Source organism: Setaria viridis, chromosome 9, assembly GCF_005286985.2.
Source record: "Setaria viridis chromosome 9, Setaria_viridis_v4.0, whole genome shotgun sequence".
Taxonomy (NCBI): domain Eukaryota; kingdom Viridiplantae; phylum Streptophyta; class Magnoliopsida; order Poales; family Poaceae; genus Setaria; species Setaria viridis.
Genome location: NC_048271.2, coordinates 4,392,196 through 4,409,672, shown reverse-complemented (window position 1 = coordinate 4,409,672; position 17,477 = coordinate 4,392,196). Strand labels below are relative to the sequence as shown.

At 55.0% G+C, this 17,477-nt stretch overlaps 2 protein-coding genes across 2 annotated transcripts; one reads left to right on the top strand and one right to left on the bottom strand.

The window, feature by feature from the left end:
- The first annotated feature begins 655 nt into the window (after positions 1-655).
- Positions 656-5,000, top strand: LOC117835866 (AP2-like ethylene-responsive transcription factor CRL5). The gene is made up of 9 exons (XM_034715183.2): positions 656-1,344; positions 1,521-2,076; positions 2,202-2,284; positions 2,442-2,450; positions 2,602-2,690; positions 2,905-2,978; positions 3,095-3,145; positions 3,248-3,324; positions 3,919-5,000. Exons 1-9 carry the CDS (start codon positions 972-974, stop codon positions 4,563-4,565), a joined length of 1,959 nt encoding a protein of 652 aa, XP_034571074.1. The 5' UTR covers positions 656-971; the 3' UTR covers positions 4,566-5,000.
- Positions 5,001-7,221: 2,221 nt separating this feature from the next.
- LOC117838511 (probable xyloglucan glycosyltransferase 9) lies at positions 7,222-11,117 on the bottom strand. Its single transcript, XM_034718559.2, has 5 exons — positions 9,925-11,117; positions 9,528-9,836; positions 9,151-9,441; positions 8,926-9,039; positions 7,222-8,238 (listed from the first exon to the last, which is right to left on the bottom strand). The coding sequence occupies exons 1-5, from the start codon at positions 10,666-10,668 to the stop codon at positions 7,618-7,620; spliced, it is 2,079 nt and encodes a 692-aa protein (XP_034574450.1). The 5' UTR covers positions 10,669-11,117; the 3' UTR covers positions 7,222-7,617.
- Positions 11,118-17,477: the final 6,360 nt, after the last annotated feature.

Sequence of the window (17,477 nt, the reverse complement as noted above, 5' to 3'; positions counted from 1 at the left end):
ATTCAAAAAAATTATAATTATAAATGCGTCTATTTTCGGGACATATAGAACCAACAATCAAGAACCAATAAATGCTATGCGATCCGAATGGTCGCTAGCATTTTCCTAATCAGCCTTTTATGAGATATAATCCTTGTTCTGAAATATGAGTCATCCTATAGATTTCATGATACATTAAGGAGATTGAAAAAAAATAAATGTATCCGTAAATTATAATGTAGAAAATTAAGGTGTCTCGTTGTTTTAATGGCAGACACGGATAATAAGGAGTCCACTTCAACTAATACACTAATCTGCTAAACTAATCTTGTCAATTCTAAGAAAAATTAAATGAACAAGAGATTAAATGTGCCCAGTAACCGTTATGTTTGAGAATAAATTTTGAAATTTTGAATATTTGGGTACCGAGAACGGAGGGAGTAAGCGAGTACCTTTCTTTTGAATTTAGCTGATCTATGAATTGTATAAGGCTGTCTCAAATAAGTGTGTCCCCTAGATACAAATCATAATCTAAGATTATGCTAGCAAACCAAACTCATCCTTAGACAGCACGTGGCATCTCCGAAATCAAACGTCCCCGATCCCCGTCTCGTCCGACCAATATTTTCTTGCGTGTGGGTCAAATGCGATAGCAAACTCATTCCTTTTGCACGCTTTAAAGCTACCCCCACACACATTCTCCTCTCCTCATCGATCACTCTTCTTCCTCCGTCCCCCGCGCACATGTCACCCGAGCTTAGCTTGGCTTAGCTAACATCTCACCCCCTCGCACGGAGGCAGGGAGGCACACCCACACACAAACCGAAGCCCTCCAGCGTCCCCCTCCAAACCCGCGCAGGCTGTGCTAGCCATGGAGAGTGGCGGTATCATTGCGGCATGTACTCTCCAATGATTGATCTCTCATCGTCTCTTCTTCCAACCCCCTCCTCGTCCTCGTCCTCCTCCCTCCCTGCCCGCCCTGTCTCCCCAAAATGACCAGCAACAGCAGCCAGAACCTCAGCAGCTGCAGCACCGGCGGGAGCGACGCGGCGGTCGGCGGCGGCGGCAGCTGGCTGGGCTTCTCGCTGTCGCCTCACATGGCGGCCACCATGGACGGCTCGGACGGCTCCAACGCCGTGCAGATGCAGCAGCAGCACCACGGGGGCCTCTTCTACCCTCCCGTCGTCAGCGCCTCCCCCGCAGGCTTCTGCTACGCGCTCGGCGGCGGCGGCCAGGATGGTGTCTCCACGGCGGGAGCCAATGGCGGCGGGGGATTCTACCCTGGGCTCTCCGCCATGCCGCTCAAGTCTGACGGATCCCTCTGCATCATGGAGGCCCTCCATAGGAGCGAGCAAGATCACCACGGTAAGCTAGCTCCATTAATGGCATTGTTTCCATGTTAGTAGGAAGTGAGAGATCTTTAGAGTACTAGCTCGATCGTACTTGCTACAGTTGTGTTCTTGGTTGATTTGTTTGTTTCTATTCTAGCAACGCACGTTTCTTGATTGGTTTTAAGAAGTTTTTGTCTTGTGATCGATCAGGTGTGGTGGTGTCGTCGGCATCGCCGAAGCTGGAGGATTTCTTGGGCGGGGGCCCCGCGATGGCGCTGAGCTTGGACAACTCCAGCTTCTACTATGGCGGCGGCCACGGGCACGGCCAGGACCAAGCCGGCTACCTGCAGCCGCTGCACTGCGCGGGGATCCCCGGCTCGGGCGGGCACGGGCACGACGTGTACGGCGGCCACGCGCAGCTGGTGGACGAGCATTCCGCCGCGGCGATGGCGGCGAGCTGGTTCGCCGCGCGCGGCGGGGACGGCTACGACGTCAACGGCGGCGCCGGAGCCATCCTGCCGGTGCAGGGCAACCTGCACCCGCTCGCCCTATCCATGAGCTCCGGGACCGGGTCCCAGTCCAGCTGCGTCACCATGCAAGCCGGCGCACGCCCCCATCCCCATGCCGACGCCGTCGCCGAGTACATCGGAATGGACGGGAGCAAGAAGCGCGGCGGCGGCGGCGCCGTGCAGAAACAGCCCACCGTCCACCGCAAGTCCATCGACACCTTCGGCCAGCGCACGTCCCAGTACCGCGGCGTCACCAGGTATATACCCTCGCACCGCATCCCTACCCGTCCGTACGCCGTTGCCGTCGCCACCACACCCGGTCGGCGCCCACCCCAGCCACGAGTCGCTCACTAGTCGCGTGGTTTCCACCGTGTAAAAGCAGGCATAGGTGGACGGGGAGGTATGAGGCGCACCTCTGGGACAACAGCTGCAAGAAGGAAGGCCAGACCCGGAAAGGCCGGCAAGGTACGCGCCACTGCCGCCATGGCAGCCTACGCCATTCATCTCAGTCCCCTACTGCTTACTCCCTGAGCTACAGCCTAATGAACTGCACTTCCTTGTCTCTCCCTGAACCTTCACGGCTTCACCCCTGGGATTCGTCAACCCCTGTGACGTACTGCAGTTTATCTCGGTAAGTGCGTGTACTTTTCACACTTAATCACTGGTGGTCTCGTGCCTTGGATCAGTAATCGCTTGTAGACTGTAGACTAGGCACATGGTTCAGGTGTTGTTGAGGTTAAGAGGTCTCAGGTTTTGTCTCCTTGTGGTTTTGGTTTGGCTAGGCGGGTATGACATGGAGGAGAAGGCCGCGAGGGCGTATGACCTGGCGGCGCTCAAGTACTGGGGGACGTCCACGCACATCAACTTCCCGGTTAGTTAGCTGAACAGTCAGTCTGAATCTGTTTGTGATTGCGTGATCGCAATGTAGTTATCTTTGTACTCCATCCGTTCCAAATTATATCCGTTATAGTTCCAAATTAAATCATTTTATGTTGACCAAAATTATAGACAGGATCACATAGTTTTATGGCACCGAATAGATAACGGAGGTAGTAGCTATTGCTAATGTTTGCACGGATCCGCAGATTGAGGACTACAGGGAGGAGCTGGAGGAGATGAAGAACATGACCAGGCAGGAGTACGTGGCGCACCTCAGAAGGTAACCTCGCCTGTATCCTGCTCTGAGCGTCTGATGCTTGGGATCATTCTCTGTTCAAAATGCGATGGAGCAAATGTGTGTGTGTATGCTCATATCGATCGCCATTTTTGCTGCAGGAAAAGCAGTGGCTTCTCTCGCGGCGCCTCGATCTACCGAGGAGTGACAAGGTTTGTGCACACTGCTATCTTTCGGCTGAATCGGTGCCTGCCGAATACAAGAGCTAATTCCTGCAACAAGTTCACTGAAACGAGTGCTAGTATTTGCCGCAGGCATCACCAGCACGGGCGGTGGCAGGCGCGCATCGGCCGCGTCTCCGGCAACAAGGACCTCTACCTGGGAACATTCAGTGCGTGTTCTTCTCCACATCACTCTCAATCCCTCATGCTTCCGAGTCGTTACAAAGTGCTGATCCGCTTAGCATCTATCTATCATATCTAGAGCTCTGCATGCATTCCATGCCTCCCTATCATGATCGCCAGCGTGACTGGCCGTTGCCCGCCAGAGGTTTGTCACGGTTCGAGGACGCAGGGTGTCCAGTCTCAATGATCGGAACCCGAGCGGGAGCTCAATGATGCCCTGCTCTGCGACGCCCTGGCCCCCTCCTCCCCAAAGAATGTTTGCTCTCATCCTCTGCTGCCGCTGCCGCGCGCTTTTCCCTTCCGGCTGGCGCATGCATCGCCCCGCCGGCCCCAGCCCTCGCGTATGCATGCGCTGCGCTCGGTCTCCTTTTCCTAAGGCTGGCGTCGCCGCAGTCGGGTTGGTCGGGTTTGGATTGGAGCTGCCGCGTTTCGCACGCTCGCTCGATCACCGTCGCTTTCGCGCTTTGCCTGTTTGACCACCGCCTGCTGAAAACGCATTTCGACTGCAGCTCAGATCAGATTGCTGTCACGGACGTGTGTTTGTGTTCTTAAGCGTGTGTGGTGGCCCGGTTCTTTGACAGGCACGCAGGAGGAGGCGGCGGAGGCGTACGACGTGGCGGCGATCAAGTTCCGGGGGCTGAACGCGGTGACCAACTTCGACATCACGCGCTACGACGTGGACAAGATCATGGAGAGCAACACGCTGCTCCCGGGGGAGCAGGTCCGGCGCATAAAGGACAGCGAGCAGGCCTCGGAGGGCGACGCCGTGGCCAGCGCCGCGGCGGCAGTGGTGCAGGCCGGCAGCTGCGGCGCGGCCGACACCTGGAGGATCCAGGCGGCGGCGGCGCTTCCGGGCGTCGCGCGGGCGGATGAGCTGCACGTGAAGGGGCAGCACCAGGACCTGCTGTCGAGCGAGGCGTTCTCGCTGCTCCACGACGTCGTGTCCGTGGACGCCGCCGGCCAGGGAGGCGGCGGCGGCGCCAGTGCGCACATGTCGAACGCGTCGTCGCTGGCCCCAAGCGTGAGCAACTCCCGGGAGCAGAGCCCGGACCGGGGCGTTGGCGGTGGCGGCGGCCTCGCCATGCTCTTCACCAAGCCCGCGGCGGCGGCGTCCAAGCTGGCCTGCCCGCTCCCGCTGGGCTCTTGGGTCTCCCCCTCGCCGGTGTCCGCGCGGCCCGGCGTGTCCATCGCGCACCTGCCCATGTTCGCCGCGTGGACCGACGCGTGAACATGTCGGTGCACTAGCACAGCAGCGCATCCATGGCTGTGGTTTGGTGGGGTTGGAAGTGGACACTCAAAAAACTCTTGTTCGTTTTGTTCCATGAATTAGGGCGTGCGTGCTTAGTGTCAGCAGCAGCAGGGTAAGGATTAGTAGCAGTAGCAGCGACCGTGGTCTAATTCTCAAGTGGGGACTAACTAGCTGTGCTTGATTTTGCTTGGCCTCAGGTGATTCCTCTCCTCCGTTTGGGTTGCGAGGGGAGGTTTCTTTTTGTAATGTCGAGGCCAGCGACAGCAACTGCTAGCAGCATGGATCTCCTCCAGTAGCCAACGCTAATTTGGAGTAGGATGGTTTAGTGTTGATCTCCTAACTTCAACATGGAAAAATATGCCAAGTTTAGTTTGCCAACAATTCTTCTGTGTGCTTGTTCAGTGTGTTCCTCTTCCTCCCAGTGCTTGAATTCACTCGCATGCGCTAAGTGTGCTAGATTCGTGCTACCGCTACCACTCTACCCTTCCGTGTCCGGCGGCGCAGGCTTTGATCTGATCTCTAGCCTCAGTTTTCATATGGTAATCATGGTACTCGGCTGCGTGGCCCTCGGCGGCGCATGTCGCGTCTCCAACACCTGGAGGGACGAGGTCGGCCGGCGCGATGGTCCACCGCTCCATCCACACATCTTTTCGCCACTCCATCTCGGTGACGTAGGCGGCCGAGAAATCAGCAAGCCTGGCCAGCTCTCGTCGCCCCGAAAAGCCGGGGTCCGCTCCGCCGCGTCGCACCTATGCCCGGGGCCCGGCCCCCGGCGCGCGCGCTCTCCGTCCGTCGTCTCGGCCGGGGACGCGCGTGGGGCGTCGCAGAGCCCGCCTGATACGCGGCCGAGTTCACAGTTCACACCCGCGGCGACGCGCGGCGCAGTTGGCGGTAGATGAGTGCCCGTTCCACGCGTGTGATGTGGGGGAGCTCGCCTGCACCGGCGCCCCGCACGTCAACAATTGCCGCACCTGCCGCGCTCGATCGTCACCGGCTTGCCGAAACCGCCGAGCACTTCGGTCACGTGCCTGCGTGCGCCGCCGCCCGACGCCGGAGTAAAAGGCCTGAGGGATCTGGGCTTGGCCTGTTATGGGAGGTTAGCTAGGCAAAAGTCCGGAACAGAATGAGGCCCAGTAGGAGGTTTGGCCCTCTGACGTGCCGTGGCCCGTGGACATTCGTCGCTCGCTGCTAGACTACTGTGGTGACCGTAGAGGGAGAAGAGCCTGTAATGCTGTACACACCGCACCGGCGACCCCGGTTTTGTACGGTTACAGTGCTTCCCCCTGTCAGTGTCAAGTGCCAACTGCGCGTCTTTTATACAGTAGTAAGTTATTGCAACTACTCATTCTATCCGTGCTTTTTTAACTGTCGCGCGTGCCACTCCCCGTACGTGTTGTCGGTGCCGTAAATACACGCTCCATGATACTCCTACTTGCAGTACGTCTAGTAGGAGAAAAAAAAATCCCAACCCCACAACATTCCACTACGCCCCTGGCCCCCTGCAATAATGCATGACGTCACCATCATCTGAGCAAAGAGAAAAATTGGGCTACCGGCAAAGACAAATCCATCATTAAGCTACGGGATCCGACACTACAAAGACCGACGAGTCGGAGTCGCGGTGGGCCATGATTCGCCATGATCGCAAGGGGGTCAAGCCCACGTACCGCAGACCCATCAGGGGCAGAGGCAATCTCCAGTCACTTGGCTTGTACTGCACGACGGAGATGGCTACCGAACGCCGCCGGGCCGGGCGGCGTCGGAGACAAAGATGCACTCGATCGCGCGCCAATTATTATTGTTCCGCTCGGAACACCCGAATACTCACTCGCAACCACCGCGCGCGCGCGCGCGTCCACGGCCGGGGCGAGACGTCACGCGCAACGCGCTCGCTTGGTTGCTTGCTCCGTCCTGGACCAGGAGAAGAAAATGCCTTGGCAAACGGCGCGGCACAGCTGTCTCGCAGCCGCGGGGATGTGCGTGCGGCGCGTGAGCGTGGCGATAAGGTGGAAGGAGGGCAGGGGTCTCGGTTACTCACAGCTCAGCTCCAGTGGAGTCGAGAGAGCTTTGGGTTTCTCTTTCGCTGCCACCTGAGGATGCGTGTGCTCCCGGATAGAGTTTTTAATAGCTTCACACTTGACACAATGACACCTCGCAGCCGCGACAAACGTTCCATTTTATCCGAGTCGGGACATTCATTTTTATGGCCAGGAAATCGGTTCTGCTCCAGCTGTACCAACTGCCAAGCATACACGCCATGTAATCGTAACCGGTAGAACGTCAGTGTTACAGAAGTTCCTTTCTTTCTGATTGTCTGACATTGGCTTACATGTGCAATCAGGAAGAGAAATGTACTCCAATCCGACAGAAGGAACCAGTTTGACCGGCTGCTGGAACCTTGATCCACGAATAATGCATTGGAGGAGACACAGATCTTCCGATCATGTGACCCCGCGATCGACAACCCTCAACTTTCCCCAGCGTCAGGCGGGGACAGGTGCAACAAACACACATGGACAAGCTCACGATCCGGATCTGGAGGAGTGTAGGTATCTACAATACTCATCACAAGTAGGGCAAGAGACCGGCGTGCAGGTGCAGGTGCAGCTACATCTAATCCGGACGGCTTCCAGGCTTCTGATCCAGTGACATTTCTCTGTTCCTTCATCAATCGTACAGGCCAACAAGTGTGTCGTTACATCCAAGGTAGATCCCACACGAGAACACCAAAATTTTGTTACAAAAGAATGGAGGGGGGACCTGCCAGGAAGAGCCACGGCGCAATTTACAGGCAGGGTAAACTGTATCTACACTTCGAGGGAGGAGGAGGTTCTCTTCACAAGTGGGAGGAGCCTGTGGGTCATGCTGCGCGTGCAGTCAGGACGAAATCCAGGGAAGGCACAGCTGCACAACGCATGTTTCGAATCTCAGCCAAGGGCTGCTGCCATGACAGTAACACACCCCTTGCAGCAATCCCCATGGTGGCTCACCGTTTGTTTTTTTCACATCTATCAATTGCTGTTTACACAGTTTACTCGACCTGCTCGCCGATGAGGTCAAGGCCTACTAACAAGAAGGAGATGCCCTGAAACAGGAGGAAGTAGAAGTGTATACCCTGCTTCGACAGCAAGCTCCGGGCCGCGGCGGTTAGCAGGAGCATCGAGAGCGCGAGCTCCTTCTTGTATATCCGGTTGTGCTTCTTCTTCGCGTCCTTTTTCGAAGCGAGTTGCTCCTTTGCAACCGTGTCGAGGTTTGGCGCCGAGCCAGTCTTTTGGTGTTTCAGCTCCTTGGGCGCCAGGGAGATGAGATCGCCCTCCGATGAGCGGCCTGATTTCTTGGTCACAACCCACTCGTAGGCGCTTCCAAGCTGGAACAGGCCCGAGATCATGGCGTTGAACTTTGTCACCGACATGGTGTTCTCGAAGAGTAGGTATGGGATGATGAAAGGGAATGACTTCGGAGAAGGGAGGATGTTGAGCAAGGACATCAGGGCAGGAATGTAGCACACGACCCAGTCAGGAAGCTCAGCTTCAGGCACAAACATTGTCATCGGGAGGATGATGCAGAAGAGCGTGAAGGAGTAGAAAGGTAATATGAGCTTTCGCAGCAAGAAAAACAGGAAGATCAAATTGGCTTTCTTCCAAAACGCAATCTGCAGTGGAGCGAAATAAAGTAAATAAACAATAGATTACGAGTCTGAAAGGTAAATCATATTGATAACAATGACATTAAAATAACCTAGGAGCAAGTTTTTATAGTAGCGTATTAACATTGCAGCATGTCATACAGATTAATGTTAGCCTACAAGTAGGCCATGAAAAAAAAAACAGAGCTACAGTTCTATTCTGCAGCGTGTAGAAGGCAAATGATGACAAAGCATCTTAAAAGTGTATCAACCTAAGCAGCACTAAGGAAAGGTTTGCAGAGAATAGGTTCCAAGCAATGCATTGGATGGATCCAGACATTCGGATCACCAGACATCTAGCTTTTAATATTTTCATTAGCATGTTAAAATCATTAATTGAACATGATATGCTCAGCATGCTATTTGGAGTTGAGAGTTACATAGAGTTGTTTAATTGGTAAAAGTGAGTAAGTGCTGTCGTAAAAAATCAATATATACACCAAAACAACAAAACTTAGACCCAGATTGCAGTGACAAACAAATTATTTTTTTAGCATCAAAGCATCAAAAGTTAAACATTATTTGTGGTGACAATTATAGTTCTTTTGAATCATAACTACTACAGATTCCTATCAAAAAAGATACTAATAGTATAAATTGATTATTCAGTAGTGTCTAAGAGATATGGTACAAGAAAAAAGAGCATTACAACACCTTGCATTTGATGATGTCCGGTAAACAGAGCCTGAATAGCTGCATTGGACCGGAATGCCACCGATGCTGCTGCTTCCTGTAAGCCTCATAAGACTCAGGCAATTCGCACTGGCACTGTCCACAATATGACAAAGAATCAGCTCAATTGATAAGAACAGAAAACATGGACAAACAACCAACATACAATTTAGAAGATTTTGACATCAAATTCCAGCAGATTAGTACCTCAACATCATTCAGGAATATAAACTTCCAGCCATGGAGGTGTGCCCTGACCGCAATGTCCATATCCTCCACTGTTGTCCGCTCCATCCATCCACCCGAGTCCTCCAACGCCTTAATCCTCCAAACCCCAGCAGTGCCATTGAACCCAAAGAAGTTTAAGAACACCCCATTTACCTGCTGTTCCACCTCAAAGTGGAAGCAGAGATTAATATATTGCAATCGAGTCAACAGGTTCTCATCCCTATTCACAAAGGACCATCTTGCTTGGACTAGCCCAAGTTCATCATTATCCTGCAATGGTCCAATGGATGAATCAGAATTAGGATCCCAAAGAGAGGATTGCAAATATAACAGAAGGTGAATTTCCCACAATTCACCTTGAAATGTGGCACGGTGCGCTTCAGGAAGTCAGGATTTGGTTGGAAGTCTGCATCAAAGATAGCAACAAACTCGTAATCCTTCACATAGCTGCAGCTCATGGCTGACTTGAGGTTTCCAGCCTTGTAACCATCCCTCAACACTCGGTGCCGGTACACAATCCGGGCACCTTGCTGTTGCCACTTTGCCACCTCCTCTCTGATCAGAGTCTGTGTTAGCGGGTCGTCAGAGTCATCCAACACCTGAACCAAGAAGTTGGATTTCGGCCAGTCAAGGTTGCACACGGCCGCAATTGATTGTTGATACACCTGAAGGAAACCAACAACAAACAGATTGTCAAAAGACTGCACGTTAGGTGACAAGAATTGCGTATTTGGAGAGACAGACTACACCAACCTCCTTCTCGTTGCACATTGGTATCTGGACAAGTACCATGGGGTAGTACCCACCATCAGGGTCCTCCGCATCGGGCAATGCAGGGGACTTGGGCTTGGGCTTGATGCGCTTGAGGCGGATGTAGAAGCAGCCAAGGCACTGGATGAGGCGGTCGGCGCTCTGGATGAGGAAGAGCACGACGCAGGCGTCGGTGAGGAACTGTATCCCCGGCGCAACGTAGGCCGCGCGGAAGCGCAACCAAGAGGCGTACAGCGACTCGAGGCCGATGACGGGGAGGGCGAGGGCGGAGTCGGCGAGGTCCCAGCCGTTGATGTAGGCGGCGACCTCGACGGCGAGGAGCAGGAGGGAGACGACGAGGAAGGCCTTGATGAAGGCGTAGAATCTGGAGCGCACGACGGGACTCTCACCGGTGGCGGCCACCACTCCGGCCTCGGCGTCGGTCCTCCCCGCGGCCACCCTTCGCCTGGCGGCGCCGCCCAGCGCGACGGCGGCGGAGGCGAGCGAGGCGAGGCACCCGGCGGCACGGTGCGCCTTGAGCAGCAGCACCCACCTGATCTGCTTGGCGTTCTTGGTGCGGCCCCCCTTGCGGCGGGCGCCGGCGGCCAAGATTTCCTCGTCGTCATCCTCCGGCGAGGAGATCTCGGAGATGGACCAGTTTGGGTTCTCCATCTTGACCACCACCGGCGTGCCCCGGTAGGCGTCGCCGCCGGCCTTGCCGCCCCACAAGCCGCTCCACGGCGCCATCTATGGCCGGTCCAAGAAGCCGCCGCCTCCCCCGGCCAAGGCCACGCCTCTCGTCCTCCCCGCTCCCAAAATAGCCTCCCACTCCGCCACACGCTAATCCTGGGCCTCCCTTTCCTTTTGCCACCCCCCAGCAATCCCTCTCACACGAAACCCCCAATGCTTGCTACTTCTAGCCTTCTACTACTCTGCAGCTGGCTCCGCTCCACTTCCGTTTGTGAGTGAGCTTATGAAGAAAGGGAGGGAGGATGGATAGAGCCGAGAGGGGGAAGCTGCTGATGCTGCTGAGCTGAAGCAAGGGGACGACGGACTGGGAAACAGCTCAACACGTCTGGGTGTGGAAGAGAGAGAGAGAGAGAGAGAGAGAGAGAGAGAGATCGGGTGGAAGGGGAAGCCGCGTATTTTTTGCGATGTTCTCTTGCCTTTCCGCATGTCTGTGGGTCTTTCGCCGCAGTAGGTTTGGTTGAGTATTCTACTTCCGACCTTTGGTTTGGTAAAGCTTTTATTTGGGCGTTAATTACGCGTCTTCTGTGGTTTAAACATGGGAAGGAGCCAAGGTGGAGGAGGAGAAGGGCAAAAGGGGAAACATCGTGATAACCCTGTCAGATTTTCTTTTCCATTTTTTTGAGGGGAAGCACTTGCCTTGCCTGCTTGTGACCGTTTGAAGCAACTTTTTTTTGTTGGCCACCGTTCATGAGAAATTTTCTGTCTGATCGAAACAGCTCCGTATAACGTGGATTACCAAATTTCGTTCGGGGTGTTTGTTTCCAAGAGCTAAACTTTAGCTTAATTATCTATGATTTGATAATGTGGTGCTACGGTAACTATTTGCTAATGATAGATTGATTAGGTTTAATAGATTCGTCTCGCGAATTAGCCTAGGATTTCTACAGTTAGTTTTATAATTAGCTCTCGTTTAATTCTTCTAATTAGCATCTGAATATTTAATATGATAAGAGGTAAACTTTAGGCAAGTCCAAGGATCCAAACAAGTTTTGGGTGTGGACTTTCACATTTCAACTTTTCGTTCTGTAAATTGGCTGTATTTCTTTTGGTTTTCCCTTTTTCTTTTCCTTCTGACTATTGTGGGGGGCAAGTTAGCTGGTGCCTCTTTCCTATCCTGTGCAGGAGGAACAGTTGTCCTCGCTCATGCAGTATGCAGAACAGCCCTTTGGGTCCTACAATTATAGAAAGCGACCATGGCACGGAGGTCCTTCCACCGCAACAAAATGGAAGTTTCCACTATATTAGGAGCTGTCAAAGGTACAATCCCACAAATCTTACAGAAAACACGTCCGCTACCAAAAATGAACGCTTGAGAATCCTACACGTTTCTTTCAAGAAACAAATCGAGGGTCCCTTCCATTTCTGCAATTCTGATCGAAAACGTCGCCTTGCTGTTCATTTCAAGGTATCTGTGGATTAACTTCCATTTTGGAAGTCGTCGAGTAATTATCTGCTGCTCCGAGGTCCTCCCTGCAAAAGCGAGCCACCGAGCCGTAACTCTTGACCTGCCCTGCACCCCCGTGAATAGGCCAACAGCTAAAACAGAGCTGGCCGAACCAGCGGCCCGGATCGCCACCGACGCGGCTCTTTCAAACGGAGCCGTCCGATCGCTCCGCCCACTTCACCCCCGTCTCGGCCGTCCCAGGCAGGGGAGGAGAAAGCGACGCGGAGGAGCGGGGAAGGAAAGCCAAGGCGGAGGAGTTGTCGGGCGCGGGTCCCGCCACGGGACGCAGTCACGCAGAGGCAGGCAGAGACGGACCTGTGGGCCCAGCTGGAGCGCGGCACGGTCGGTGGTCCCACGCGCGGGGTGGGGGCCGGGGCGGGGGCACGTTCCCGAATCGCCCGTGCTGCCGTGCCGTGCGCCACCTCGCCCACGGCCCAGCCGCTATTCAATTCCGCTGCGCTGCCTGCCTCGCTACCTCCAGCTAGCTACCTCTCTCTGCACGCCCGATGCCCCCGATCAGCTCGGCGCCGTACCAGGCGCGTGCCAAGGCCACGCCCTCTCGACGTCTTCGCCGTGATCTTTCGACGCAAGCCCGTCCAGTAGCCGCCGCCGACAAGCTTCGCGGGCTCTCGGCGCGTGGGCGTGGCGACGTCGAGAGCTCCGCAGAGTTGGCCTCTGCTTTGCCTGACCTGGCACGTACGCGCGCCCGCGCTCCCTGGTGTTGTGCCACCGGCAACAGGGGGAGGTGTGTACGTTAAAGAGTCAGCTACACGTGGGCGCGTGAACGCATACACGTGCTGTAGCTGTGGCGGTAATAATACCGCCTCTACGCTGCACAGCTGCAGTAACTCGGTAAAGGCAGTGCAGCTTGCTAGGAGTAGCTGGTAACACGAGCAAATTGCAGGGGGGGCAACAAAAGCGAGCAGAGATCGTGTACGCTCTCTCGCTCTAACCAGGGGTAAGTACACGTGGTCCTACCTGGTGCGGCCGGTTAATGAAATCGACGTGCGCTCGGGCGGCAGCTGTCGGTCGATGAGGGTTTCGCAATTGCCGGTGCATGGCACATCTCCCTTCTTCGAAGACGCATGGACGACCAGAAAGACAGAAGTCCATAACGACTCGTTTCAAAAAAAACAAAATCTTTTTTTCCGTTTCAAAAAGAAGAAGTCCGTAACGACTGAAGGAGACCGGCCCTGCTTGCATTGCAGGCAGCTGGAGGGAGCATAAAACTACTGTTTGACTGCGCGCGAATGTCAAGAGCGTGGGACCAGTAGGTGGTCTCGGCGAGGAATATTCGGTTGTTTTTATACGGTCAGAAACGTCAACGACAGACATCTCCTTTTGCATCGAGGAGAGGGCACCCGATTTCTATTGTTCTCTTGTCGACTTTTGATGCGGGTCAACTGGAGAATAGGAGTACAGGTATTCTCCAATTCGATTCGCCAAAAGAATCCTTTCTCTTCTCCTCTCGATCCCCATGCTTAACTTCTGGACCAGAAGTTCTGGGGCTAGCATCCGCATTATCTTACCTTTATCGAGGCCACGATGTGGTTTGGTCCATCCAAACAAACCGCAGCCGGATCGACTCGACGACGTGCCCTTCCGCCGTTCCGCGGCCGGCAGCGCCCCGATCCGCCGGCCGAAACTAGCGGCGTCAAGCAAACTGCTCGGGGCCGCGTCGTATGAACACGCTCTCTCGCGCCTACGGTCTAGCAATCGGCTGCGCCCATGGCTCGGCTCAAAACTGCACCTGGATCAGGGACTCGATTGAGACGCGTTCCTGCTGAGCGAGCGCGGAAATTGAATATGGTTTGAGACTCGACGACATGCCTCCAGGCTTTAACCAAAGCCGGGATCCGTCTTGTCGCGTCAAAGCAGATAATAAAAGGGAGATCAAAGGAGGAAAAAAGGGGGGAAAGGTGCCGTCGAGTCCGTAATTAGCGAGACGGGTCACCGGAGAAGTGGAGGCGCATGCATGCGATGCGACGCCGCGTTTTTATATCAGTGTGGCCGTGGTATGGGCGATGAACAGGTTGCAAAGAGGCAGTGACCAGGTAGGACCCCCTCGTGCAACCCTTTCACGCGTTCCGGCTTTCTATCACGTCGTCGGGAACCTGCAAGCATACATGTGGCTGTGCGAGAATGTTTTTCCTTTCACTACGTGCGCTTGTATACATGCGTGCGTCTATTTCAGCCACGTACCCGTGGTACACGAACTTGACATTGACTCGTGTCGTGTCGGGTTCCCTTAACGTTGCATGCGACCGACTGACGGAGGGTCGTTTGTTTGTTTTTTCTTTGACAGATCCCGCCGGCCGGCGTCACAATTCCTGCATGCGAGACGGACAAAGGAAGCGAACGAGAGAAAGACCAAAGACGTGTCGGTGCCGTCCCAGCGTCATCAGAGAGCGAACAAACCGCTCCATATCAATCAGACTATCAGAGGTTGAATCCTGTGTCATCTCGGGCGTCGTCATACCACGCTTGCAATCGAGACGTGAGACCCGAATCAGTCAGAAACGCACGCTGCACGCATACAGTTTCGGTTGCACACTCACTGTCTCGATCGTGCACCTCACGAAGCTAACGGCCAAATCCAAACGACAAATGTATCTTCCGTTCATGCGAGAGCACACATGACACATGCATGCACGCACGAAGCCTGCAGCCATGGGCTGCCGCGACCACGGTTCCTTTCCGGTATCCATCGCGCACCCGGCATACAGAGGCAGGACGGGGCAGGCAGGCGCCCGCGATTTTTTCTCGCGGGAACCCGGCGCTAAATGAGGAAAAAGAGCGGCGTCGCCGTCGGCGGCCGTCGGGAAGCCGGCAGGCGACGCGGCGATTAAGGGCACTGACGGGGACGGCGGGAGAGAGTAGAGCGTGTGAGCGGAAGCACCACGTGCTTTGCCCCGCGTTCACCGTCTTCGGTAGGCTCCAGTGCGCGACCCACATGCCCCAAGTCCCGGGACGGCCTTGCCGCATGTGATCGAGAGAGTGAGAGTGAGGTCGCCTACGACGTTTGCCGCTCCGCGCTCGCTGTCGCCTGGACCATCTCCGGCCGGCCGGACTGGGGTTTTGGCACGCAGCCGTCACATGCATGAGGTCCGCGGAGGTTTATGGGGACGATGACAGCGCCGATGACGCTGGCAAAACTCGCCACTGAAACAGGGTTTCTTCTTCCCTTCCTTCCCGGTGACAAACAGCATGTATGAATAAGATCCTATTTGCCGTTACAGTTTATACATGGACAAATGAACGTTTTACCCCCATGACAGGTGCATGCAGATGCCACATAAAGATGCTGATGCTGCCGCGATGCCTCGCCCTGGACTCTTCTTTATGAGGAGAGGCAGAGGCAAGGCAGGGGAACCGGGCGGCAGTGGAAAGTGCGTGCACCGCTTGCCTGTCACGTACTACCACATGCCAAATCGGCAATTAACTGCCGGCCCCACCCTGTCCAGATAAGGCTGGCTGGCTCGGCTGGGCCCATCCGGCCGTGACCCCCCTCCCCGCCGCTGCCAGTGCCAGGCCAGCAGCCCACCTCCGCCGCGCGCCGCCGACGCGTCCTCACGCCCTCACCGGCTGGGCGCCGCGACGCCTGCTCGATTTACCGCCGCGTCGAGCTGGCCAGCCACAGGCCCACAACTGGCCGCCGCCGTCGAGCGCCCGCGTAAAATCCCTAACCCCAATTCTCAGAGCATAAGATAAGATTAGTTAACCTTCGACGAGGAAGTCAGTCCCTGATGCGCTCCCCGCGTCGTGAGCTTCGTTAGCTTCCGCACTTGTACTGCAGTCCCGTTTGGTAGAGTTTATCCTGATTTCGGCTTCATTTGATTTGCACAAAATGAGATATAATAGCACGAAGTCATTTTGCAAGACGAGTCCAAACCAGGTGAAACCATTATTTTTTACTTCACCGATAAAATCGTTTCGGGAGAAACCCTCCAAACAGTACGTATACATCCTTGTTTGCCTGTAGTCCTCGATTTGTTAATGGAGAAGCGTACGAGCCGCAGGTTATCTGCCGGCGGTTGCCCGTTGAACGCACGCATTTCTTTACTACAATACTCCGCCGCTGTTTTATTTAAAAAAAAAAATACTCCGCCGCTGCAGGCCGGCGTTCTTGGAATGTTTCGGGCTCAAGCAACGGCTCCCGTTCGTTGCCTAACCGCCCCTACTCCGTCACGCTCACCTGGTTCTGGTTGTGTGAATGCTGGTGTTGACGCCTAACGGCATTCCTGCGAGTCCCATGTGCAACTCTGGCCCGAAGACGGCGACGGCGCCATGGGTAATCCAAATCCAATCCTCCCAACGCGTGAACTGACACGGTCACAAAATGTGTCATGCCAAAATGCGAATCGCAGCGGGACAAGGTTTCTGTTCGGCCGGTTTGGGGTGGAGCATCCGGAATGCGAGCGAGGCCAGCAGAAGGTTTATACTGCTAACGTCTAGCAAGTCACCGATCGATCGAGACGGCAATGCCTTTTTTTGACTCGCAAAAAGCTAGCAACAAATGGTAGCAAACAATGACGAGGCGGATTGCAAAATCCTTGCTAGGCTACAAGCAAACAAGTGGTGAACTACCAGGAGCACCAGCTATCGAGCTATAGTACTGGTGCGATTACAGCACTTGACAGTAAGACCCCGTCATCGATCAGGAATCCGACACCGACTAATGGCGTGTCGATGCGTACCCACGCGAGTAGGGCACCCCCAACCCGTGTCAGTGTGTCACACCACTCACCACACAGCGCGCTTGCACGAGAGGTGCCTCTGCTTGCGTCGCTCCTGATCCAATGAGAGCAGCCGGCGAGGCGCCAAAACAACACGGATCGTTCGATCTTTATTACCAGCAAGGCAGCAATGAATCCGCGGGATCCGTGGCACTGTTCACCGGATCACCCCCCGGCTGCGCAGCGCAGCTCGACCAGCAGCGTACATGGCAGCATTGATCAGAGGCGCCGGGGACGGGGCCAGCCCAGCCATCCATGGATGGCTTCATGACGGAGCTGACGAGACAGCCGTATTCGTGGTGATGGAAATGTATCTGCTCCGTGCGATGCACTGTGAATCCATGCGGTGGTCCATGGCGTCGAGGCCTTCTTCCATGCCGGGCTAGGGCGCCGGGCAAGGGCGACGCTGTCCTCTGCGTAGAGGGACCAGACCAGCAAGGCTGGTAGCGGTTTCGGATTGGTTGGGCGGCGGCCGCGTCAGTAATGCTCTCCTCGTGACACCCTGAGTTGGAAATCTCCCAAATTTATGCTGTCTGTGTCTGTGGGGATTTGAATCTGGACATCTGGTTCAGATCGATGGAAATGGGACGCAGCCCAAAACAAGGACAACAACAGAGATAGCGAGA

Excerpts from the sequence above, each read along its gene's own strand:
- LOC117835866 (XM_034715183.2), top strand. The coding sequence starts at position 972 with ATGACCAGCAACAGCAGCCAGAACCTCAGCAGCTGCAGCACCGGCGGG. Across the intron at positions 2,077-2,201 it reads CAGTACCGCGGCGTCACCAG|GCATAGGTGGACGGGGAGGT; the intron begins GTATATACCCTC and ends GTGTAAAAGCAG. Across the intron at positions 2,979-3,094 it reads TACGTGGCGCACCTCAGAAG|GAAAAGCAGTGGCTTCTCTC; the intron begins GTAACCTCGCCT and ends TTTTTGCTGCAG.
- LOC117838511 (XM_034718559.2), bottom strand. The coding sequence starts at position 10,668 with ATGGCGCCGTGGAGCGGCTTGTGGGGCGGCAAGGCCGGCGGCGACGCC. Across the intron at positions 9,837-9,924 it reads CAATGTGCAACGAGAAGGAG|GTGTATCAACAATCAATTGC; the intron begins GTTGGTGTAGTC and ends GGTTTCCTTCAG. Across the intron at positions 9,040-9,150 it reads TATTCCTGAATGATGTTGAG|TGCCAGTGCGAATTGCCTGA; the intron begins GTACTAATCTGC and ends TATTGTGGACAG.